Source organism: Mobula birostris, chromosome 4, assembly GCF_030028105.1.
Source record: "Mobula birostris isolate sMobBir1 chromosome 4, sMobBir1.hap1, whole genome shotgun sequence".
Classification (NCBI taxonomy): Eukaryota; Metazoa; Chordata; class Chondrichthyes; order Myliobatiformes; family Myliobatidae; genus Mobula; species Mobula birostris.
In genome coordinates, this window is record NC_092373.1 from 6,762,474 (window position 1) to 6,788,820 (window position 26,347).

At 45.5% G+C, this 26,347-nt stretch overlaps 1 protein-coding gene across 2 annotated transcripts in view; it reads right to left on the reverse strand.

Annotated features, from left to right (window-relative positions):
- The window catches only part of LOC140196145 (phospholipase D1-like), a 225,430-nt gene that overhangs the window by 143,249 nt on the left and 55,834 nt on the right, over nucleotides 1–26,347 (reverse strand). For both annotated transcript variants that reach the window (XM_072254882.1, XM_072254881.1), the window contains exons 3-5: nucleotides 20,212–20,345; nucleotides 13,905–14,050; nucleotides 4,414–4,522 (exon numbers count right to left, since the gene is read on the reverse strand). In XM_072254882.1, coding sequence (XP_072110983.1) covers nucleotides 4,414–4,522; nucleotides 13,905–14,050; nucleotides 20,212–20,345 — 389 coding nt within the window. The remainder of the gene's footprint in view (nucleotides 1–4,413; nucleotides 4,523–13,904; nucleotides 14,051–20,211; nucleotides 20,346–26,347) is intronic.

The window sequence follows — 26,347 nt, forward strand, 5'->3', positions numbered from 1 at the left end:
CATTTTATCATGAGCTGATCCATTCTCCAATTTAGTCCCACTCCCCTGCCTTCTCACCATAACCTTTGATGCCCTGGCTACTCAGATACCTATCAATCTCTGTCTTAAATACACCCAATGACTTGGCCTCCACTGCTGCCCGTGGCAACAAATTCCATAGATTCACCATCCTCTGGCTAAAAAAATTTCTTCGCATCTCTGTTCTGAAAGGGCGCCCTTCAATCCTTAAGTCATGCCCTCTCGTACTAGACTCCCCCATCATGGGAAACAACTTTGCCACATCCACTCTGTCCATGCCTTTCAACATTCGAAATGTTTCTATGAGGTCCCCCCTCATTCTTCTAAACTCCAAAGAATACAGTCCAAGAACGGACAAACATCCCTCATATGTTAACCCTCTCATTCCCGGAATCATTCTAACGAATCTTCTCTGTACCCTCTCCAACGTCAGCACATCCTTTCTTAAATAAAAAGCCCAATACTGCCCACAGTACTCCAAGTGAGATCTTACCAGCGTCTTATAGAACCTCAACATCACATCCCTGCTCCTATACTCTATTCCTCTAGAAATGAATGCCAACATTGCATTCGCCTTCTTCACCACCGACTAAACCTGGAGGTTAACCTTAAGGGTATCCTGTACGAGGACTCCCAAGTCTCGTTGCATCTCAGAACTTTGAATTCTCTCCCCATTTAAATAATACTCTGTCCGTTTATTTCTTCTGCCAAAGTGCATAACCATACAACATTGTATTTCATTTGCCACTTCTTTGCCCATTCTTCCAATCTATCCAAGTCTCTCTGCAGACTCTCTGTTTCCTTAGCACTACCCACCTATCTTCATATCATCAGCAAACTTAGCCACAAAGCCATCTATTCCATAATCCAAATCGTCGATGTACAATGTAAAAAGAAGCGGCCCCAACACAGACCCCTGTGGAACACCACTGGTAACCGGTAGCCAACCAGAATAGGATCCCTTTATTCCCACTCTCTGTTTCCTGCCAATCAGCCAACGCTCGATCCACGTATGTAACTTCCCCGTAATTCCATGGGCTCTTATCTTGTTAAGTAGCCTCATGTGTGGCACCTTGTCACGGGCCTTCTGAAAATCCAAATATACAACGTCCACTGCATCTCCCTTGTCTAGCCTACTTGTAATTTCCTCAAAAAATTGTAATAGGCTTGTCAGACAGGATTTTCCTTTAAGGAATCCATGCTGAGTTCTGCCTATCTTGTCATATGCCTCCAGGTACTCCGTAACCTCATCCTTGACAATCGACTCCAACAACTTCCCAACCACCGAAGTCAAGCTAGCAGGTCTATAATTTCCTTTTTGCTTCCTTGCCCCCTTCTTAAATAGCAGAGTGACATTTGTAATCTTCCAGTCCTCCGGAACCATGCCAGAATCTATCGACTTTTGAAAGATCATTGCTAATGCCTCCGCAATCTCCACAGCTACTTCCTTCAGAACACGAGGGTGCATTTCATCTGGTCCGGGAGTTTTATCGACCTTTAGCCTATTCAGCTTCCTGAGTACTTTCTCTGTCGTAATTGTGACTGTGCGCACTTCTCTTCCCTGACACCCTTGAGTGTCCGGTATACTGCTGATGTCTTCCTCAGTGAAGACTGATGCAAAATACTTGTTCAGCTCTTCCGCCATCTCCTTATCTCTCATTAAAATTTCTCCAGCATCATTTTCTATCGGTCCTATATCTACTCTCGCCTGTCTTTTACTCTTTATATACATGAAAAAGCTTTTAGTATCCTTTTTTATATTATTTGCTAGCTTCCTTTCATAGTTCATCTTTTCCCTCTTAATGACCTTCTTAGCTTCCTTTTGTAAGCTTTTAAAAACTTCCCAATCATCTGTCTTCCCACTAATTTTTGCTTCCTTGTATGCCCCCTCCTTTACTTTAACTTTGGCTTTGACTTCTCTTGTCAGACACGGTTGCATCCTTTTTCCATTCGAAAATTTCTTCTTTTTTGGAATATACCTGTCTTGCACCTTCCTCACTTCTCGCATAAACTCCAGCCACTGCTGCTCTGCCGTCTTTCCCGCCAGTGTCTCTTTCCAGTCAACTTTGGCCAGTTCCTCTCTCATGCCACTGTAATTTCCTTTACTCCACTGAAATACCAACACATCGGATTTCGGCTTCTCTTTTTCTAATTTCACAGTGAACTCAATCATGTTATGATCACTGCCTCCTAAGGGTTCCTTCACCACAATCTCTCTAATCATCTTCGGTTCATTACACAATACCCAATCCAGTACAGCCGATCCCCTAGTGGGCTCAACAACAAGCTGTTCCAAAGAGCCATCTCGCAGTCATTCTACAAATTCTCTCTCGAGATCCAGTGTTGACCTGATTTTCCCAATCTACTCGCATGTTAAAATCCCCCACAATTATCATAACACTGCCCTTCTGACAGGCCTTTTCTATTTCTATTTCATCAGTACTTCTGGGAAACATCTGTCTCAAATATCAAAATCCTTGTTCATCACATTCATAAAATTTTTCATAAGCCCCAGTTTTATATGAAGAGGAGGCAAAAATATCTTTGATGGGTCTACAAGTGGCTCATGTGCCACACTTTTCCGCCCTGGAATTAACTGCTTACAGAGTGACCAATCCTTTTTATGTAATAAGATTCTTTAGTCAAGTCAAGTCACTTTTTTTTGTCATTTTGACGAGTACACAGTAAAAATGAGACAAAGTTTTTCAGGACCATGGTGCTACACGAACAATACAAAAACTACACTGAACTACATAAAACAACACAAAACTACACTAGACTACAGACCTACCCAGGACTGCATAAAATGCACAAAACAGTGCAGGCATTACAATAAATAATAAACAAGACAATAGGCACAGTAGACGGCAGTAGGTTGGTGTCAGTCCGGGCTCTGGGTATTGAGGAGTCTGATGGCTTGGGGGAAGAAACTGTTACATAGTCTGGTCGTGAGAGCCCGAATGCTTCGGTGCCTTTTGCCAGATGGCAGGAGGGAGAAGAGTTTGTATGAGGGGTGCGTGGGCTCCTTCATAATACTGTTTGCTTTGCGGATGCAGTGTGTGGTGTAAATGTCTGTGATAGTGGGAAGAGAGACCCCGATGATCTTCTCAGCTGACCTCACTATCCGCTGCAGGGTCTTGCGATCTGAGACGGTGCAATTTCCGAACCAGGCAGTGATGCAGCTGCTCAGGATGCTCTCAATACAACCTCTGTAGAATGTGGTGAGGATGGGGGGTGGGAGATGGACTTTTCTCAGCCTTCGCAGAAAGTAGAGACACTGCTGGGCTTTCTTTGCTACGGAGCTGGTGTTGAGGGACCAGGTGAGATTCTCCGCCAGGTGAACACCAAGAAATTTGGTGCTCTTAACGATCTCTACGGCGGAGTCGTCGATGTTCAGTGGAGAGTGGTCGCTCCGTGTCCTCCTGAAGTCAACAACCATCTCTTTTGTTTTGTTCACATTCAGGGACAGGTTGTTGGCTCTGTGCCAGTCTGTTAGCCGCTGCACCTCCTCTCTGTATGCTGACTCATCATTCTTGCTGATGAGACCCACCACGGTCACGTCATCGGCGAACTTGATGATGGGGTTCAAGCTGTGTGTTGCATGGTTGCCCCATTAGCAAATGAAACAACAGTACTTGGTGTATCCAAGCTGCATTCCTTGTAGCAGTCTTTCTAAAACCTGTCCTGCCATGCTGCATTTGCCCTGCCTAAGCCTGCCCAGGCATGCCTGGACAAGACAGAAAACTTTTCAGCTTCATTGTGGGCAACATTTTAATTGACTTGAATTATGAATTGGAATAACAAATATAGGCCTTCAAAAAAAATTGTGTGTGATAGGGATATTTCATGGTGATTTTCATGATTTGCAGCCTAAAATCCCTAAGATACACCCGAAAGTATTCAGGAAGCAAAATCTTTGTTGTCCAGTGTGATGAGATAAGTACAAGAGATTCCGCAGGTGCTGGAAATCTAGAGCAACACACAAAATGCTGGAGGAACTCAGCAGGTCAGGCAGCATCTATGGAGGGGAATAAACAGTGAAAATTTCAGGTTGAGACTCCTTGTCAGGTCTGAAGTTATGTACAGTATTTCAGGAAGTTTGACCAGGGCAGGGTGTACACAGTAAATACCAGGGCCTTGGAGAGTGTTGTAGAACAAAGTCCTTGGCATGCAGGGAAAGAGAGAATGGAACTCAGATACATAATCTTTTAAAAGTTGGTGCAGGTGGAATGCTGGACGACAGAAAGGATCGTGAGATCTCGGAAAGCTGGCTGACGTTCTGGAGAGATGCAGAGGGTAAGGCTTAACCCTGTGTGGCTGGGAGTGGGTGCCCCGCCCTCGCTCAGCTCCAATAGCCCACACACTGGGGGGAGGGGGTGGATTCCAGTAACGTACCCGGCGGCTGGAGATTTGCTCTTCCCTTACGATGTGCTCCGAGTTGCGAGGTAATGACGGCATGTTCCGCGGCTCCCCTCGCTTTACCGTCTGCCTTCGTGCCGTGAAACTGTGGAGCAAGAAACCAGAAGGAAAAGCCTTTAGTAAAACATCCTCATAAACCACGTATTCCCAGAGCCCACAGATTCACCCCATCACTCAGTCTCCCCACTCAAAAAAATCCATTGCCAGAGCAAACAGATCTCCCCATCGCTAACATTCTCCACACCCATTAAATCCCCTCCCAGAGCCCACAGACCTTCCCATCATCAACATTCCTCACACCCATTAAATGCCCTCCCAGAGGCCACAGATTCTCCTTATTACTGACTCATCACACCGCTAAACACATTCTCACAGCCTACGGACACTCTCCCCGAGCACCAACTCTCCCAGTACCCACTGCATCCACCAACATCACAAAGTGTTCTCCACTGTAGTTCCCATCTTCACCACCCCTTCTCAGTCGAACCCCCTTTGGCACACACCACCTACAATGACAGTCACATTTACCCTCCAAAGCCACTGCAACAGAACTTCCTCCATCAACACCCCCTTCAAGCTCAAGTTTAATTGTCATTCATCCATTCAGATACCCTGGGCCCAGACATAAATGCAATAACGACGTAAGTATGGCAGTGGCTCTACTTCCTTCAAAGTTTGCGAAGGTTTGCCTGATATTTAAATCATTGATAAACTCTGACTGATGTGCGGTGCAGGGTATATTGACTAATTGCATCGCAGTCTGGTATGGAAACATCAGTGTGTCACTGGTTTGTGTATTGACTGACGGTGCAACCAAGTAGACGGGCCTGGTGTGGAAACGACAATGCCCTCGTGTGAAAAAGCCTACAGTAAGGTAGTGGATACAGTCCAGTCCATCACAAGCAGAAACCTCCCCAACATTGAGCACATCTGCACGGAGCGCTGTCGTAGGAAAGCAGCGTTTATCATCAAGGACCCCCAACATCCAGGCCACGCTCTCTTCTCACTGCTGCCATCAGGAAAGAGGTACAGGAGCCTCACGACTCACACGGCCTGGTTAAGGAAGAGTTATTGCCCCTCACCCATCAGGCTGTTGAACCAGAGGGGACAACTTCACTCAACTTCACTTTCCCCAACACTAAACTGTTCCCACAACCTATGGACTCTCTGTTAAGGACTTTTCATCTCATGTTTTCAATATTTATTGCTTATTTATCAGTACTTGCTCAATCTGTTATCTTTTACATGTTGGTTTTTTGTCCATCTGTTGGGTGCAGTCTTTCATTAATTCTATTACGGTTCTTGGATCTGCCACAAGAAATCGCATCTCAGGGTTGTACGTGGTGACATATATGTTCCTTGATAATAAATTTACTTTGAACTTTGAACATGAATACTGCCAAACGACACAGCATATCTCTGAGGCCAAGATGCAAATCAGAGAACCAAACACCACACACAGCACCGTATAGTTACAACAGCAGGAAAACAGTCACACAAAAAAACCTCTGAGTGTCCTGTCCTGTCCTGTCCTGTAGATCGATGGTGCATAGAGTTTTCCCCCGAGAACAGCAAGGTTATTGGGACACAAAGAAACTCGGTCTCTGCTTCACGTTAGGCACAAAGTAATTCACTGCTCCTTTGTCACTCAACGCTGGAACTTCTTCCCTGGTGACACTTTTCACCACATCTACGGCAGTTCAGCATGAAAACTTGCCAGCATCTTTTCACGGATGATTAGGGAGAACACTTTATCAATAATTGTATTTACATATCAAATGCTGGAGGAACTCAGCAGGTCAGGCAGCGTCACGAGGCCATCGGCTGGTTGTGGTTGACCGTGGATGTTACGTCCCAACTGTCTACGTGATACACAAGCCAGGGCAGTACGATATGGAGCGCGAGGTGTTTCCCATGTAGCAAGCTCCCCCTCTCCAACCCAAAGGACCAGCAGAGACTGATCGTTTGGTACCAGCAGCGTCACAGGAGTTGCCAGTCAGCAGTGAACTCAGTGAGGGGCTGCCTTAGGAACTCCAGGTGCAGATTTTTCTTCTGGGTGTGCTCCCGAAGCCTTCCCCATGTGTGGGTACGGCCAGTTTCAGATCAGAGTTCTCCTTCTCTGAGGTGAACTGTCAGCCATGGCTGAGGAGCCCCATATACCCAGAGTTTATGCATGTCCCCCATTCCCTTCATAGTCACAGCTCAAACGATGCTGTTTTGTTCAGCTGCGTATATCTATATGTGCGAATCACAATTAAAATTGAACTTGAACTATCCAATACGTCAGAGTTTCATGCATGTACTTACACCAAAGTCATAGAGTAATATTGCTGAGAAACTGGCCCTTCAGCCCACAATCTCTATGCTAGACCATCAGGTATTCAACACACCAATACCATCTCATTTTCCACATATTTGCACCAACTCCTCCCGCACCCTCCCTCAGGATTCCACCTCTCACCAACACAGAGCGGCCAATAAATGTATTGATCTGGAGGAACTCAGCAAGTTTGATTTGTTGAGTTCCTCCAGTATTTTATGTGTGAGGCGTGTGCGTGCATGTGTTGCTCAAGATTTCTTGCATCTGCAGAACCTTGAGTTAATAATTGTACTTATGTGCATTGAGGTGTGCTCAGAGAAATCTGGGATGAATGCTAAACATGCCAGGGTGATTATCTATAATGAGGGAGAGGTGCTGTCATCCTGATAAGCATCTTCCTCAACTTTACAGACTGAAAAACAGACCAACTGGTTCCTCAGCTTTGACTGGGCGTGAGCATCTGTGGAGTACAATTTAACTTCCCTACGTACTGAGTATGTTCACTTCCCTTCATCACTGAACTACGCAGGAGAAAATTCAAATCCTAATAATAACTATTATTAATTCTGGCCAAGTGGTTAAGGCATTGGACTAGCGACCTGAAGGTCGTGAGTTCGAGCCCCAGCCGAAGCAACGTGTGTTGTATCCTTGAGCAAGGCACTTAATCACACATTGCTCTGCGACGACACTGGTGCCAAGCTGTATGGGTCCTAATGCCCTTCCCTTGGACAACATCGGTGTCGTGGAGAGGGGAGACGTGCAGCATGGGCAACTGCTGGTCTTCCATACAACCTTGCCCAGGCCCGCGCCCTGGGAGTGAAGACTTTCCAGGTGCAGATCCATGGTCTCGCAAGACTAACGGATGCCTTTACTTTACTTTGGCAACTGGGAAATGAGTGTGCTTGGGTTGCCTCAACTACCTCGGGTTTTGCAAACTTGAACTGAGAAATAATAAATAACTTATTTATAGAGCACCTTTCATACAGACAATGTGCTTTACAATGGGGTAAAGTGCAAACATGAAAATGAAAGGAAAAATAAAAATAAACTTGAAAATAAAAGACAGAGTGTTAGTTAAAAGCAAGGTTAAATAAGTAGGTTTTGAGCTGGTGTTTATAAGTGTCATCTGAGTCTGCTTCCCTTATAGTTTCAGGCATAGAATTCCACAGTTCAGGAGTCTAGTTCAAACAAGCTGAGCTGCCAATTATCTTTTGAGGGAGGTTGTTTAAATTTAAGAGACCGGCGGAAGAAGACCTGAGAGCTCGAACAGGATTATAAAATGAAAATGATTCTGTGATGTACTCTGGTCCCAGATCATTGAGAGGTTTAAAAAGAGAACTTTAAAATCAATTCTTAAAGATATGATCATTGATTATAACAGCAGTAGACTTGCTCTAAGACAGAAATTCTCTTCAATCTATGTAAAACTATTGAACAGTCCTATAAGATTGCAAGAGGACAGACAAGTTGGAAGATTAGGTAAAACAGTGGAATACCGTGTTGGGAAATGTATGATAATACATTTTGGTAAAAGGAACAACAGTGTGGACTCAAACAACAGGAATTCTGCAGATGCTGGGATTTCAAGCAACACACATAAAAGTTGCTGGTGAATGCAGCAGGCCAGGCAGCATCTCTAGGAAGAGGTGCAGTCGACGTTTCAGGCCGAGACCAATCGTCAGGACTAACTGAAGGAAGAGCTAGTAAGAGATTTGAAAGGGGGAGGGGGAGGGGGAGATCTGAAATGATAGGAGAAGACAGGAGGGGGAGGGATGGAGCCAAGAGCTGGACAGGGGTTGGGTCTATGGGAAAGAGGGTAAATGCAATGCTGGCATTTATTTCAAGGGGAATAGAATATATAAACAAGGAGATAATGCTGAGGCTTTACAAGACACTAGTCAGCCTGTATTTAGAGTATTATCGACAGTTTTGGGCCCTATACCTCAGAAAGGATGAGTTGTCATTGGAGAGAGTCCAGAGAAGGTTCATGAGGATGATTCTGGAAATGAAGGGGTTAACAAATGAGGAGCATTTGGCAGCTTTGGGCCTGTACCCTCTGGAATTTAGAAGAATGTGAGTTGTGAGGGGGGGGATCTCATTGAAACCTACCTAATGTTGAAAGGACTAGATAGGGTAGATATGGAGAGGATATTTCCTATGGTGGGGGTATCGAGAACCAGAGAGCACAGCCTCAGAATTGAGGGGCGACCTTTTAGAACAGAGGTAAGAAGGATTTTTTTGTTGCCCGGGAGTAGTAATTCTGCTGAATGTTCTGCCCCAGACTACGGTGGAGGCCAAGTCCATGCATATTTTTAAGATGGAAGTGGATGGTTTCCTGATTGGTCAGGGCATCAAAAGATATGGCGGGAAGGCAGGTGTGTGGGGTTGAGTGGGATCCAGGATCAGCCATGATGGAACAGTGGAGCAGAGTCGATGGGCTGAATGGTCTAATTCTGCTCCTATGTCTTATGCTTTAAGATGATAAGGATGGAGCCGCAGCTTCACAATCTACCTCATTCTGGTAGATTATGACAATCACAATCTAGCTTGTTATAATGAATTTCAGTAAAGCAACCTAAAGACAAAAACGTGCTGCAAATGCGGGAAGTACAAAGTAACATGTACGTGCACACACATACACACACACACACACACACACACACAAACAAATAAAACGACAAGGTATAAAGGTATAAAGAGTCGAGACTTCAGACCGAGACCCTTCGGGGATGCTGTCTGACCAGCTAGTTCCTTCAGCATTTTGTGGTTGTTGCCTCATTATGGTAGACTTCAGTGGGACAGAAATACTTTTCAATCTATACAAGCCTACTGAACAGTGCCCTAGTACAATATGATGGACCCTTGACCTCACAATCCACCTTGTTATGATCTGGCACCTTATTGTCTGCCCGCACTGCACTGTCTCTGTAGCTGTTACACTTTACTCTGCATTCTTTTATTGTTTTCCCTTGTACTGCCTCAAAATGTGCAAATAAATAAAAGTGAAATTTCAAGAAATATAAAAATGCACTGATGTGAAGATTTGAATGTGTGGACAGTAGGCAAAGCAGTTTTTCACCAGAACTCAATTCATGTGACAGTAGCAAACCAATTTATTCACCAGTCTGAAAGTCACACCAATCACAAGCCCCTTTACATTAACGGCACAACAGTGGAGAGCAAATGACAAACTGCATCGCTGCAGGGTGCGGAAACTACTCTGTGGTAGACAGGGAGGCTCTGCAGTGGGAATTCAAACTGCACAACACATCACCGGTGTAAGCTTAACCACCATCAAGGACATGTATACAGAGGGGTGCCGGGAAAGTGCCAGTAACATCATGAAGGATCCCACCCATCCTGCTCATGGAATGTTTGACCCTCTCCCATCACAGTAGCATCCATGCCAGGACCACCAGACTCAAAAACAGTTACTTCTCCACACAGTAAGAATGAGCAACATCTCCACCCACTAACTTCATTATTTACCCCCAGTCACCATATTTACAGTCTAGTGACAACCTATGTAAAGAAGCTATCTGATGTATTTATATTTATTGTGTTTTTTTATTGTGTTCTTTATCTTATTGTGTATTTTTGGCTGCATCAGAGTAACAATTATTTCATTACACTTGTGTACTGGAAATGACATTAAACAATCTTGAATCCTTAATCTCACTGTCCTCCTCTCTGTGGATGCTGCCTAGTGTGCTGTGTATTACAGAGTTCTACAGGGTAGAAACAGGCCCTGCTGCACACTGTGTCTATCCCGATGACCACACCCGTACTAATCCCAGCTGCTTGCATTCATTCTATATCCTGCACATTCCAGAGGCTCGGGACCCACACCACCAGGTTCAGGATCAGCTATTACTCCTCCATCACATCACTGAACAGATTCCACAACTCAGACTCACTTTCAGGGACTCTTTACAACTCATGTCCTCAGTATTATTTATCTATTTATTTACTTATTTATTTGCAGAGTTTGTCTTCCTTTGCACATTGGTTGCTTGTCAGTCTTCGTTTGTGTGTAGTTTTGGTAAATTCTATTGTATTTCTTTATTTTACTGGAAATGACCCAGGGCATGCCCTCTTCTCATTGCTGCCATTAAGGTTTTCAGAGGAGCTGGTCTCCCTCTGCCATCAGCCCTAATGCTGTCACAGCTCGGGGCAATCCAGAACAGAGTTCTGGTGCCATCTGTATGTTCTCCTCATGAACCACATGGGGTTCTTCCCACAGTTCAAAGGCGTACAGGCTAGCAGGTTAATTGGTCATTGTAAATTGTCCCGTCATTAGGCTAGTGTTAAGTAGGTGGGTTGCTGGGCGGTGTGGCTCTTTGGGCTGGAAGGGGCAGCACTGTGTAAATAAATAAAATAAAGCAGATTTCTGAATGGACAATAAACCTGAACACTACAATATTTTTTTTTGCTCTCTTTGTGCACTATTTATTTTAATTATTTAAAAAATATATTTATTAGCATAATTTATGTAAAACAAAAAAATTCACAACATGTCAGTGGTATGAAACATGACTCTAAAATCCTTGCAATAAAACAAATCTCTTAAATGTTGTTACTGTTCCTGACTCCAGCGCCTCCTCTGGCAGCTCACTGCAAATACACCATGCACCTTCACCCTGTCTACACCAGTTCCTGTTTTCTTTGTACTTGTGCCCAAGGCCTTCTTCTTCTGCAACACTCCACAAGGCCTCATCAGTTACTGTGCATGCCCTGTCCTGGGCTGACTTCCCAAAATACATAACTTTGCACCTGTCTGGGTTAAATTCACTCACTTTGCCAAAAGACCTTTAAGATTAGCTTTATTTGTCACAGATGCATCGAAAGATTCAGTGAAATGCCGACGTTTGTGAGCTTCCCAGCACAATCCTCAGTGATTTAATTTGACACAAAGAATGAATGTCACTCTATGTCCCGTTTTTTTTGATGTACATGTGACAACTAAAGCTAACCTTGGGCTGTACACAGTATTCCTGCTGTGGTCTCCCTGTCCAGGCAGATGGGGCCCATCAACCACGGCTGGCAGCTCATCTAACAGAAGGAAAACGCTGGTCTCAAACCTCCACCGCCTTGTGGCTACACCCATTCATGGGAAAGGTTTTGGGGGTAAATCTGGAGCTGGAGTCCCTAATGCAGTCCTATGTTGAGTTCAACACTAAACAGCAACTCCTGTGACGCCGCTGGTGCCAAACTGTATCAGTCTCTGCCGTTCCTTTGGATTCATCAGCTGTGTGGAAATGGGGAGCCTGCTGCATGGACAACAGCTTGCTCTCCATATCGTACTGTCCTGGCTTGCAAGTACACTGTCTGACGTTGTTGCACCAACAGTGTAGACAGGTCTGGTATAGAAACAACAATGCCCTTTTATGGAAAATCCTACAATAAATCCATAAAACCATAAGATATAGGAGCAGAATTAGGCTGTTTGGCCTATCGAGTCTGCTCCACCATTTCATCATGGCTGATCCATTTTCCCTCTCAATCCCAATCTCCTGCCTTCTCCCTATGTCCCTTCATGCCCTGACCGATCAAAAACCTCTACCTTAAATATACCCAATGACTTGGCCTGCAACGAATTCCATAGATTCACCTCTCTCTGGCTAAAGAAATTCCTCCTCATCTATGTTCTGAAAGGATGCCCCTCTATCCCGAGGCTGTGTCCTCTGGTCCTCATCCCTATCACCATAGGAAGCATCCTCTCCACGTCAAAAAGTGTCCATCACAGGTAAATCCCTCTCACCACTGAGTACATCTCTATGGAGTGCTGTCGTATGACTCCCAACATCCAGCTAACCTGAGCTACCAATCTTCTCTGTCATTTCTTGCTCTCTTCTCTCTGCTGCTATCAGGAGCTTCAGGTCCCACACCACCAGGTTCAGGAACAGTTATTACCCCTCAACCATCAGGTCCCACACCACCAGGTTCAGGAACAGTTATTACCCCTCAACCATCAGGTCCCACACCACCAGGTTCAGGAACAGTTATTACCCCTCAACCATCAGATCCCACACCACCAGGTTCAGGAACAGTTATTACCCCTCAACCATCAGGTCCCACACCACCAGGTTCAGGAACAGTTATTACCCCTCAACCATCAGGTCCCACACCACCAGGTTCAGGAACAGTTATTACCCCTCAACCATCAGGTCCCACACCACCAGGTTCAGGAACAGTTATTACCCCTCAACCATCAGGCTCCTGAACCAGAGGAGATAACTTCACTCAACTTCTCTCACCCCATCACTGAACTGTTCCAACAACCACTTTCAAGGATCCTTCATCTGATTTTATCGATATTTATGTTATTTCTTTTTTCCCTCTTTTTCTGTATTTGCAGTTTGTCTTTTGCACACTGCTTATTTGTCCTGCTGGGTGTGGTCTTTCATTAATCTGATTGTATTTCTTGTATTTACTGTGATTCCTGTAAGAAAGTGAATCTCAGGGCTGAATGTAGAGACATATATGTAGTTTAGTAGCATGAATGGCCAGCCCTGACTGACGGAGGGTGTCAGGTCTCACTAAGCCTGCCCAAACGTTGTTACTCTGCTCTCAAATCCTCTCTAAATAATGGCAATTTACCGCTGGCATTCCTAAACCTTTGAATATCACCTGCGCCCAAGCTCTCACATTCTAACATATTCAGTTTTTCCCCATACTCCGCACCACAATGTGCCATGCCGCCAGTTTCTCCCACTTGCTCCGTGTGGAAGGACAAGGTGACAGGTGAACCAGTGTGACTGCCCCAACTCCACGGACCTGTGCTGAGATTTAGGTGGGACTGGGGAGAAGGGGACAGGTGAACCAGTGTGACTGCCCCGACTCCACGGACCTGTGCTGAGATTTAGGTGGGACTGGGGAGAAGGGGACAGGTGAACCAGTGTGACTGCCCCGACTCCACGGACCTGTGCTGAGATTTAGGTGGGACTGGGGAGAAGGGGACAGGTGAACCAGTGTGACTGCCCCGACTCCACGGACCTGTGCTGAGATTTAGGTGGGACTGGGGAGAAGGGGACAGGTGAACCAGTGTGAATGCCCCGACTCTACAGACGTGTGCCGAGGTTTAGGTACAGCCCATGGTGGGACTGGGGAGAAGGGGACAGTGCCAGTTTTCCACATTTCACATTACCTCCGAGTCGGGATCGGCAGACGGAGCAGAGCCTTGTAGCGGAGAAGTTCCCGGTGGAGTTCCTGGAAGTGCTTGAACTTCCTCTTGACCTTCCAGCTGAACTCGCCGTGACTGAGCTCGATGGTGTAGATGTTCAGAATTGGGACCTGGGGAGGAAGAAGTAAGTTTGTTAGGAAGTCCACCTCAACTCCCAAGGATGGAGGAACTCATGCTGGTTAACAGTCCAGCCCAGACAGAGAGCAGCAGGTTATGATTGGATAAATCCACGTTGTGCCGGTCATGTGAACATCGAACAGGTCAGACCCTTCAACAAACAACGTTGTGCTGACCTTTTAATCCACACGAAGATCAATCTGACCTTCCTCTCGTGTAGCTCTCCATTTTCTATTGTCCATGTACCGATCTGAATGTCTCACAAGGGCCCCAACACACCTGGCTCTCACATTGCCTCTGGCAAGGTGTTTCACGCTCTGTGTAAAAAACCTACCTCTGACATCCCCTCTACACTTTCCTACAATCATCTTAAAATTATAACCCCTTAGCCATTTCCACCATGGCAGAAAGTCTCTGGCTGCCCACTCCATCTGTGCCTATTATCATCTTCTACACTTCATCAGGTCACCTCTCATCCTCCTTCTCCACAAATCTACACTTTTAAAATAAAAATCAGGTGTGCATGGTGGTAAGCTGCCTCTGCTCAGCTCTGGCAACCCAGGATTGTAGACCATAGAACATATAACTGTACAGCACAGTACAGGCCCCAAGGTTCATACTTTATACATTATAGTGGCCAATCATCACATCAATATTTGATTCTGCGCTTCACGCCCCTTGGAGTACAAATCAATACTAAATATTAAAGATTTAAATTATAAATCATAAATAGAAAATAGAAAAGGGAAAGTAAGGTAGTGCAAAAAACCGAGAGGCAGGTCCGGATATTTGGAGGGTACGGCCCAGATCTGGGTCAGAATCCATTCAGCAGTCTTATCACAGTTGGAAAGAAGCTGTTCCCAAATCTGGCCGTACGAGTCTTCAAGCTCCTGAGCTTTCTCCCGGAGGGAAGAGGGACAAAAAGTGTGTTGGCTGGGTGGATCGTGTCCTTGATTATCCTGGCAGCACTGCTCCGACCGCGTGCGGTGTAAAGTGAGTGCAAGGATGGAAGGTTGGTTTGTGTGATGTGCTGGGCTGTGTTCACGATCTTCTGCAGCTTCTTCCAGTCTTGGACAGGACAACTTCCATACCAGATTGTGATGCGCCCTAGAAGAATGCTTTCTAGTAGTAGTCATAGTCATATTTTATTGATCCCGAGGGAAATTGGTTTTCGTTACAGTTGCACCAACCAAGAATAGAGTATAGATATAGCAATGTAAAACCATAAATAATTAAATAGTAATATGTAAATTATGCCAGGAAGTAAGTCCAGGACCAGCCTATTGGCTCAGGGTGTCTGAGCAACACTCACAACATGCTGGAGGAACTCAGCAGGTCGGGCAGCATCCGTGGAAAAGATCGGTCGATGTTTCGGGCCAGAACCCTTCGTCAGGACTGTAGGGGGAAGGAGCAGAGGTCCTATAAAGAAGGTGGGGGGAGGGTGGGAAGGAGAAGGCATGACAGCACTGGCCACCACAGACTCGCAGAACATCCTCAGCATCGTCCGACAGATGTTAAGGGACCTCAGTCTCCTCAGGAAACAGAGACGGCTCTGACCCTTCTTGTAGACAGCCTCAGTGTTCTTTGACCAGTCTAGTTTATTGTCAATTTGTATCCCCAGGTATTTGTAATCCTCCACCATGTCCACACCGACCCCCTGGATGGAAACAGGGGTCATCGGTGCCTTAGCTCTCCTCAGGTTTACCACCAGCTCCTTAGTCTTTTTCACATTAAGCTGCAGATAATTCTGCTCACACCATGTGACAAAGTTTCCTATCGTAGCCCTGTACTCAGCCTCATCTCCCTTGCTGATGCATCCAATTTTTCCGGATGTAGTTTTTGCCCTTTAATTTCCTCCTATTAAAAACTTATCTATTTCATAGAACAAAGAACATAAAGTGGAACATTACAGCAGTCTTTTGGCCCATGAAGTTGTGCCAACATTTTAACCTACTCTGAAATCAATCTTATCCTTCCCACCCCCACACCCATAGAGTCATTTTCTATTATTCATGTGCCTCTGTAAGAGTCCCGATTTTACCTGCTTCTACTAAATCCCTGGCAGAATATCCCAAGCAACATGATGTGAAACCAACAGCACGGTCTGTACTTAGGCAAGCCAATGTTCAATTTATGGATCAAAAAGGCACACAGAATCAATTGCAACCTGGGAAGGAAACACAGAGGAGGAAAGTCATTCCTAAACCAGAAACATCGGAAAAATTGTGGAAGTGGGAGTCAGCTCCTGAAGCAGCCACACGCCAGTCTAAGGTTACACGTGGACAGGACCCTGTGTCAATGAGAAAGACACTACTGACGCTGATGCAAACATTTGATGCCAACTTTCCTAAAGAATCATTAAAGCTTCAGGAGGCAGGAAATAAAGCAATTACAGAATTACAAAATAGTATGCAGACCAATCTGGCAGCTCTGCAGAATGTTATGCACTTTGGACTCACTGATATGCAAAATACTATTGAGTCAGGCCTGTCGAACCTGCAGAGCACTGTAAAAACTGCTCTGGCAGACATCAAGAGTGAACTACAGATTGGAATGGCTGAAATTCAAGAAGCTTTAGTTTCTGGAATGGCTGATACCAAAGGCATTAAAATTGGTCTTGTGCAGGCCAATAATACTGTGAAACAAATGCAGCAGGACTTACACTCAACCTGCAGAAGTGTGAGTGGGCCAGGCAGGAAACCCGGTACCTGGGGTATCAGCTGGGGAGAGGAGAAGTCCGGCCTCAGGTGGGTAAAGTTGAGGCCATTCTGAACAGCCCCAGGCCCCGTACCAAGACCCAGGTCCGGTCTTTTCTTGGCCTAGGGAGCTGGCACCGACGGTTCATCCCTCACTTTTCAACCCTGGCAGCCCCATTGACCAACCTCACCTGCAAGTTGGCCCGTAATCCTGTGGAATGGAGTGAGGAGTGTGAAAGTGCTTTCCAGGGCCTGAAGGAGGAATTATGCTCCTCCCTTGTGTTGCAGAGTCCTGACTTTGAACGTCGCTTCCTGGTGCAGGTGGATGCCTCAGGTGTAGGCATCGGGGCAGTACTGGCTCAGGGAGAGCCAGGTGAGGAACGTCCTGTGTTATATCTCAGCAGGAAACTTCTGCTCCATGAAACCCGGTACTCCACAATCGAGAAGGAGTGTCTGGCAATCAAGTGGGCGTTGGACAGCCTCAGGCACTACCTTCTTGGGAGGGAGTTTGACCTCCAGATGGACCACAGAGCCCTGACCTGGATCCAGACAACGAAGGACCGGAATGCCAGGGTGACTAGGTGGTACCTGGAACTTCAAGCTTTCAGGTTCTGTGCGCGGCACAAAGCAGGCAAGGAGAACATCACAGTGGACTTCCTGTCAAGACTGCCAAACATTGCCGCTGCAGGAGAGGAGGGTGGTAATGTGATGAAGGCTCGCCACTGATTACGAATGGCTCATGGTGCACTCGGTAAACACTCAAATTGATAGTAAATATTAAGAATTTAAATTATAAATCATAAATAGAAAATAGAAAACTGGAAAGTAAGGTAGTGCAAAAAAACTGAGAGGCGGGTCCAGATATTCAGATATTTTACTGACATATGGAATGACAGTGTGGTACTCCCGCTGTACCAAGACAGATCACAAAGCGCCCAGTGGGTGATTAGGATGGTTCAGCACATCACTGGGACTCAGCTATCAGACCTGGAGTCAATCTACAACTCCCAATGCCTAGTTTGCGCTCATAACATCATTAAAATCCATCTTATATCCTGGACACTGTCTGTTCAATCTCCTGCCATCTGGTAGGAGATACAGGAACATCTTAGCCAAGACAGTAAGATGGAAAAACAGCTTCTTCCTGAGGCCTGTTGTGTAGCTGAATAATGCTACACCCCACTTGTCAATGGCCTTTGAGTGTTATGGACTATCAAAGTCACTTGTTCCATGTAAACATGGGAATTTTTAAAAAAATTCTGTATGACTCCAGGACATTGATCTGACTTTCAGAGCACAACAGCCTATCATTTCCACATCCTTCGTATAATAAAGCGACCAGAGCTGAACACAATATTTCAAGTGTGGTCTAACCAGAGTTTTATAGAACTCCAGTATTACTTCTTGAACTCAATCCTCCAACTAATAACGACCAATGTAGCATTCACTTTCATAACAATCCTATCAACTTGTAGAACAACTTTGAGGAACAGTCACAATGCGCTGGAGGAACTCAGCAGGTCAGTCAGCATCAGTTGAAAAGATTAGGGATAGAGAATGTAGACGAGGCCGCACCAGGAGCACCGGATGCAATAGATGACCCCAACAGATTTGCAAGTGAAGTGTTGCCTCACCTGGAAGGACTGTTTGGGGCACAACAGACAGGATCTCCCGGTAGCCACCCACTTTAACTTTGCTTCCCATTCCAATTCAGATATGTCCATACATGGCCTCCTCTACTGCCATGATCAGGCTAAGCTCAGGTTGGAGGAGCAACACCTGATATACTGTCTAGGTAGTCTCCAGCCCCTTGGTATGAACATAGAATTCTCCAACTTCCGGTAATTCCCTCCCCCTCCCTTCCTCTATCCCTATTTCACATCACCTCCCTCATAGTTCCGCCTCCTTCTACTACTGCACATTGTTCTCCTGCCAATCACCTCCCTGCATCAGCTTCTTCCCTCAGGCTGTGAGATTAATGAATACTCTGCTACTGCCGAGGTCTCGTCATAACTGTTTACTCTTTACAGTTCGCCTGTGCCGTACACTACATGCACTTTGAATTATATTTTATTAATTTATTTATGGCAATATTTTGTTTGATGTGATGTGTGTGATATATGTTGTGTGGGTGCACGATGGTCCAGAAGAACATTTGTTTGTATATATATATTTGTTTGTATATATGTACAGTCAGATGACAATAAAATTGAACTATTTAGGGGGATTTCAAAGGAGATGTGTGGGGCAAGCTTTTTTATGGAACGTGCTCCCGGAAGTGGTGAAAGGAGATATGATAGAGGAGCTTCAGACAGACTTGTGAACAGGTGGGAAATGGAGGGATATCAACCATGTGCAAGATGATGGAATTAGCTTCATTTGACATTGTGGTTGGCAAAAATATCGTGGGTGGTGAATCTGTGGAATTCTTTGTCACAGGTAACTGTGGAGGCCAAATCTTTGTGTATATTTAAGGCTGATAGATTTTCGATAGGTCAGGACATGAAGGGATACAGGGAGAAGGCAGGAGGTCAGGGCTCAGGGGAAAATCGGATCAGTCACGATGAAATGGCAGAGCTGACTTGATGGGCCAAATGGCCTGATTGTGCTACAAGATCTTACGGTCTTAAGGGCTGAATGGCCTGTTCCTGTACTGTATTGATTTATATTTCATGTTCACTCAAGACAGGCTAGATAAGTTTGGAGGCATAGAATAGCACAGAAACAGATCCTTCAGCCCATCTATTCAATGCTGAGATGTTCTGGATCTAAAGGGATATGTGAATAGGTGCTGAGGTAAAGTCTTGGTGAACGATAGACCAGGATCAACAGGCCAAATGGCCTCCTCCTCCCCCTCCTGGTTCCACTGGTCTGAAGCTGCCAACCTTTTCAATCAAGGTGTTCTGTGGAACCCAGGTTGAGAACACCCTGGTGACAAGGGTGATGACTCTGGGCCCAACCTCACTGGAGCTAAGAAGAATGAGAGGGGGAATCTCATTGAAACCTATTGAATATTGAAAGGCCCACATTGAGTGGATGTGGAGGGGGTGTTTCCTACTGTGGAGTCGAGGATAAGAGGGCACAGCCTCAGAATGGAGGGATGTCAATTTGGAACAGAGATGAGGAGGAATTTCTTTAGCCAGAAAGTGGTGAATCATTGCCATGGAAGTCTGTGGTCAAATCATTGGGTATATTTAAAGTGGAGGTTGATAGGTTGTTGATTCATCCAGGTGTCAATAGTTGTGGGAAGAAGTCAGGAGAACGGGGTTGAGAGGGATCATAAATCGGCCATGAAGGAATGGTGGAGCAGACTGAATCGGCCAAATAGCCGAATTCTGTTCCTGTGTCTTATCATCTTATGGGCTCTCAGCAGCTCTAGGCTGGGGGACAGTCGGCATCACTGCCCGGCAGGCACGAGCACACAAGGCAGAGGGGCTCTCTGCAGGTATTCTTCTCACCTTCTTGGTGGAAGTGAAACGTTCCACATCCACCACGTGAGCCTTGATGAACGAACCAGGGATGTAGACCTGGATCTCAGGCTCCTTGAAGCCTTTGGTCTTGTAGACCGCCGAGAACGGGATCTGGGCGCCATCTGAAACACAAGATGCAAACAATTGCTGTTGGTCAAGGTGGCAGTCAGCTGTGATTTCCATTGAGGCGTTTAGTTGCTTAAATTATGAAGTTGTTTCGAAGATGTCGAGGACAACCTCTGCACTCCCCACTTACGTCTTAGGGTCAGAAAACACAGTCAAAGGGTCAAAGGCACAGACGTGTAGTGGTCAGCACAATCACTTTACAGTGCCAGTGATCAGTGTTCAGGGTTCAATTCCTGCCACTGTCCACAAGGAGTTTGTATGTTCTCCCCGTGACCATGTTGGTTTCCTCTGGGTCAGAATCAGAATCAGGTTTCATATTACTGGCATATGTCATGAAATTTGTTGTTCTGTGGCGGCAGTATAATTGCAATACATAATAATAAAAAACTATAAATTACATTGAGAAATACATACAGTATATCTATAGACATTTATCTGTATATATCTATATATATGTATACACACTGTATATAGAAACATAGAAAACCTACAGCACAATGCAGGTCTTTCAGCCCACATTGCTGTGCCGAACATGTACTTACTTTAGAAATTATCGAGGGTTACCCATAGCCCTCTGTTTTCCTAAGCTCCATGCACCTATCCAGGAGTCTCTGAAAAGACCATATTGTATCTGCCTCCACCACTGTGGCCGGCAGCCCATTCCACGCACTCACCACTCTCTGTGTAAAAAACTTACCCCTGACATCTCCTCTGTGCCCTCTCGTGTTAGCCGCTTTAGCCCTGGGAAAAAGCCTCTGACTATCCACATGATCAATGCCTCTCATCATCTTATACACCTCCATCAGGTCACCTCTCATCCTCCGTCACTCCAAAGAGAAAAGGCCAAGTTCATTCAACCTATTCTCATAAGGCATGCTCCCCAATCCAGGCAACATCCTTGTAAATCTCCTCTGCACCCTTTCTATCGTTTCCACATCCTTCCTATAGTGAGATGACCAGAACTAAGCACAGTACTCCAAGTGGGGTCTGACCAGGGTCCTATATAGCTGTAACATCACCTCTCGGTCTTGAACTCAATCCCTCGCATGATGAAGGCCAATACACCGTATGCCTTCTTAACCACACAGTCAACCTGCTCAGCAGCTTTGAGTGTCCTATGGACACAGACCCCAAGATCCTTCTGATCCACCACACTGCCAAGAGTCTTACCATTAATACGATATTCTGTCATCATATTTAACCTACCAAAATGAACCACCTCACACTTATCTGGGTTGAACTCCATCTGCCACTTCTCAACCCAGTTCTGCATCCTATTGATGTCCCGCTTTAACCTCTGACAGCCCTCCACACTATCCACAACACCCCCAACCTCTGTGTCATCAGCAAATTTACTCACCCATCCCTCCACATCCTCATCCAGGTCATTTATAAAAAATCACAAAGAGAAGGGGTCCCAGAACAGATCCCTGAGGCACACCACTGGTCACCATCTACAACCACTCTTTCCCTTCTGTGGGCAAGCCAGTTCTGGATCCACAAAGCAAGATCCCCTTGGATCCCATGCCTCCTTACTTTCTCAATAAGCCTTGCATGGGGTACCTTCTCAAATGCCTAGCTGAAATCCATGTACGCCTCATCTACTGCTCTACCTTTATCAACGTGTTTAGTCACATCCTCAAAAAATTCTATCAGCCTCGTAAGGCACGACCTGCCTTTGACAAAGACATGCTGACTATTCCTAATCATATTATGCCTCTCCAAATGTTCATAAATCCCGCCTCTCAGGATCTTCTCCATCAACTCACCAACCACTGAAGTAAGACTCACTGGTCTAAAATTTCCTGGGCTATCTCTACTCCATTTCTTGAATTAGCCAACAACATTTGCAACCCTCTAATCCTCTGCAACCTTTCCTGTTCCCATTAATGATGCAATGATCATTGCCAGAGGTTCAGCAATCTCCTCCCTCACCCCCCACAGTAGCCTGGGGTATACCTCGCCCGATCCCGGTGACTTATCCAACCTGATGCTTTCCAAAAGCTTCAGCACATCCTCTTTCTTAATGTCTCTATGCCCAAGCTTTTCAATCTGCTGTAAGTCATCCCTACAATCACCAAGATCCTTTTCCATAGTGAATACTGAAGCAAAGTCTTCATTAAGTTCCTCTGCTGTCCCTTTTGGTTCCATACACACTTTTCCATTGTCACACTTGATCGGTCCAATTCCCTCACATCTTATCCTCTTGCTCTTTACATACTTGTAGAATGCCTTAGGGTTTTCCTTAATCCTGCTTGCCAAGGCCTTCTCATGGCCCCTTCTGTCTCTCCTAATTTCATTCTTAAACACCTTCCTGTTAGCTCTATAATTTTCTAGATCTCTATCATTACCTAGTTTTTTTTTCTTTTTGTAAGCTTTTCTTTTCTTCTTGACTAGATTTTCTTTGTACACCACAGTTCCTGTACCCTGCTATCCCTTCCCTGTCTCATTGGAATGTACCTTTGCAGAACACCACACAAATATCCCTGAACATTTGCCACATTTCTGCTGTACATTTCCCTGAGAACACCTGTTCCCAATTTCTACTTTCAAGTTCCTGCCTAATAGCTTCATATTTCCCCTTACTCCAATTAAACGCTTCTGAATTTGTCTGTTCCTATCCTTCTCCAATGCTATGGTAAAAAAGAAAGAATTGTGATCACTATCTCAAAACTGCTCTCCCACTGAGAGACCTGACACCTGACCAGGTTCATTTCCCAATACCAGATCAAGTACGGCCTCTCCTCTTGTAGGCTATCTACATATTGTGTCAGGAAACCTTCCTGAACACACCAACAAACTTCACCCCATCTGAACCTTTGGCTCGAGGGAGATGCCAATCAATATCTGGGAAATTAAAATCTCCCATAACGACAACCCTGTTATTATTGCATCTTTCCAGAATCTGCCTCCCTATCTGCTTTTCGATGGGTTACTATTTGGTGGTATATAAAAATCACCCAGTAGAGATATTGACCCCTTCATGTTCCTAACTTCCACCCACAGAGACTCAGTAGACAATCCCTCCGTGGCTTCCTCCTTTTCTGCAGCCGTGGCACTATCTCTGATCAGCAGTGCCACGCCCCCACCTCTTTTGCCTCCCTTCCTGTCATACATCTGTCATGTGGGGGTTGGTTTACTGTGCCAGTCATCGACTGGCCCATTTGAACTATGCAGCAGCTCTTTCCCATTGGCTCCCTTGTATGTTACTGCACCGGTGTCTGGTTTCAGGCACCTTGGGGTATTAAAATAGCGCATGCTAGAGGCTTGGTCTCTCTTTCCTTTTGTGTCCAGCCGTTTCTCTTCACACTGAGGTCATGGTCAGTGCTGAAGAGCCATTGGGAAAGCTTGCACCAGACTTGCACTCTCAGCCAAGGATCTATTTGTTGAAAGTTTTGGAGTCTGTGGAATTTGGAGGCACTTAGGTCGAATCTTTTCCTCTCTGTAAATAAATGATCATCGTAGTCAGTGTCTTCTGTCTTGCTCACCAAACCCGTGAACCTGCTTCCACGTTACAATATTTGTAAAAGACATTGAATCTGAGTTCAATATTTCACGACACATGCCGGTGATAATAAACCTGAGTCTTATTCTGATTCTGAACAGAGAGACACAAGCCAGTGATATTAAATCCGATTCTTATTCTGATTCTGAATAGAGAGACACAAGCCAGTGATATTAAATCTGATTCTTATTCTGATTCTGAACAGAGAGACACAAGCCAGTGATTTTAATCTGATTCTTATTCTGAACAGAGAGACACGAGCCAGTGATATTAAATCTGATCCTTATTCTGATTCTGAATAGAGAGACACATGCCAGTGATATTCAACCTGATTATGATTGTGAGATGAGAGATGAGAGGTTTGGAGGGTTTTGTTTTCGTGATAGCAGTGAGGAGCTAGTAGACAGGTTGGGGTTTCAGAACAGGGATGTGGGGGAGTTAGGCTCTGTTCCACGCTCAAAGGCCAGCAGTCCCCATGGGCGGACACAGTGCACTGAACAAACACCACTGAGGAACGGGGACGGGGCAGGTGACCCACCACTCCTCCCAGGTCAGAGGTGATCGAATCAGAGGACCATGCAGGCGGGAGGCATGAGGGCTGGTGACCACTAGTCTGCGAGTCCTAACAGCAAAATCACTTCCCTCAGAATAGAAGGATGTTCCTTTGGAACAGAGATGAGAGGGAATTTCTTTAGCCAGAGGATGGTGAATCTATGAAATTCATTGCCACAGACAGCTGTGGAGGCTAAGTCATTGAGTATATTTAATGCAGAGGCTGATAGGTTCTTGATTCAAAGGGTGTCAAACTTTACAGGGAGAAGGCAGGAGAATGGGGTCATGAAGGTAATAAATCAACTGAAATGGCATGGCAGAGGAGACTCGATGGGTCGAATGGGCTAATTCTCTCCCTGTGTCATAGTCATAAAAACTTGTCTTGCTTACCATCCATAAATATACAGAGCATTGTCAGCAACAGGTTAAACAATAACAGAATGCAGAATAAAGTTCTCCTCTACTACTGTAAAGATGGCCTCCTCTGCTGTAAAGATGAAGCCACACTCAGGTTGGAGGACCAACACCTTATATTCCGTCTGGGTAGCAGCCTCCAACCTGATGGCATGAACATTGACTTCTCTAACTTCCGCTAATGCCCCACCTCCCCCTTGTACCCCATCCGTTATTTATTTTTATACACACATTCTTTTTCTCTCTCTCGTTTTTCTCCCTCTGTCCCTCTCACTATACCCCTTGCCCATCCTCTGGGTTTTCCCCCCCCTCCCCCTTTTCCTTCTCCCTGGGCCTCCTGTCCCATGATCCTCTCATATCCCCTTTGCCAATCACCTGTCCAGCTCTTGGCTCCATCCCTCCCCCTCCTGTCTTCTCCTATCATTTTGGATCTCCCCCTCCCCCTCCCACTTTCAAATCTCTTACTAGCTCTTCCTTCAGTTAGTCCTGACGAAGGATCTCGGCCTGAAACGTCGACTGTACCTCTTTCTAGAGATGCTGCCTGACCTGCTGCGTTCACCAGCAACTTTGATGTGTGTTGCAGAATAAAGTGTTACAGCTACAGAGAAAGTGCAGTGCAGGCAGGTGTAAGGAGCAAGGTCATAACAAGGTGGATTGTGAGGTCAAGAGTCCATCTTATCATACTAGGGAATTATTTAATAGTCCTAAATACTCTGTTGTATGAGAGGCATACATAGAAGAGACAGAGAGCTTCTTTCTCCCAGGGTTGAAATGTCTGATACCAGAGGGCATGCGTTTAACGCGCGAGGGGGTGATTTCAAAGGAGACGTGAAGGGCAAGTTTTTTTTTAAGACACGGAGAGGGGCGGGTGCCTGGAATGTGCTGCCTGGGGTGGTGATAGAGGCTGAAACATTAGGGACATTTAGGAGATATTTAGGTAGGCTCATGAATGTGAGGAAAATGGAGGGATATGGACATTGTGTAGTCGGAAGAGATTAGCTTAGTTAGTTATTTGATTACTAATTTAACTTGTTCAGTACATCACTGTGGACCGAAGGGCCTGTTCCTGTACTGTACTGTTCTACGTTCAATGGCCTGTGATTTTTAACAGACGAGTGGAAGGAAAGTCGTGGGAAAGGATTGTCTGAAACTTGGATCCAATTCCAGTCCCTGCACTTTTGGGAAGATAGCGAGGCATTGGAAAAGGTGTAGAAATGGATTACGCAACGATCCCGAACACAAGGGACCTCAGTTCTGTGAAGTTGGTCCCTTAGAGCTTGAGTTGGGATTTGGATCAGCGGGAAGAATGGGCTGAGAAAAGGCAGATGGAATTTACTGCAGACAAGTGCGAAGGTGTTGCACTTTGGGAGGACCAAGCAGTGTAAGTCTCACATGGTGAGTGTTTGGACACTGAGGAGTGCAGTAGAACAGAGGGATCTGGGAATACAGGTCCATAATTCCTTGAAAGTGGTGTCACGGTTATATAGGTCGAAAGGAGAGCTTTTGGCATATTGGCCTTCATAAATC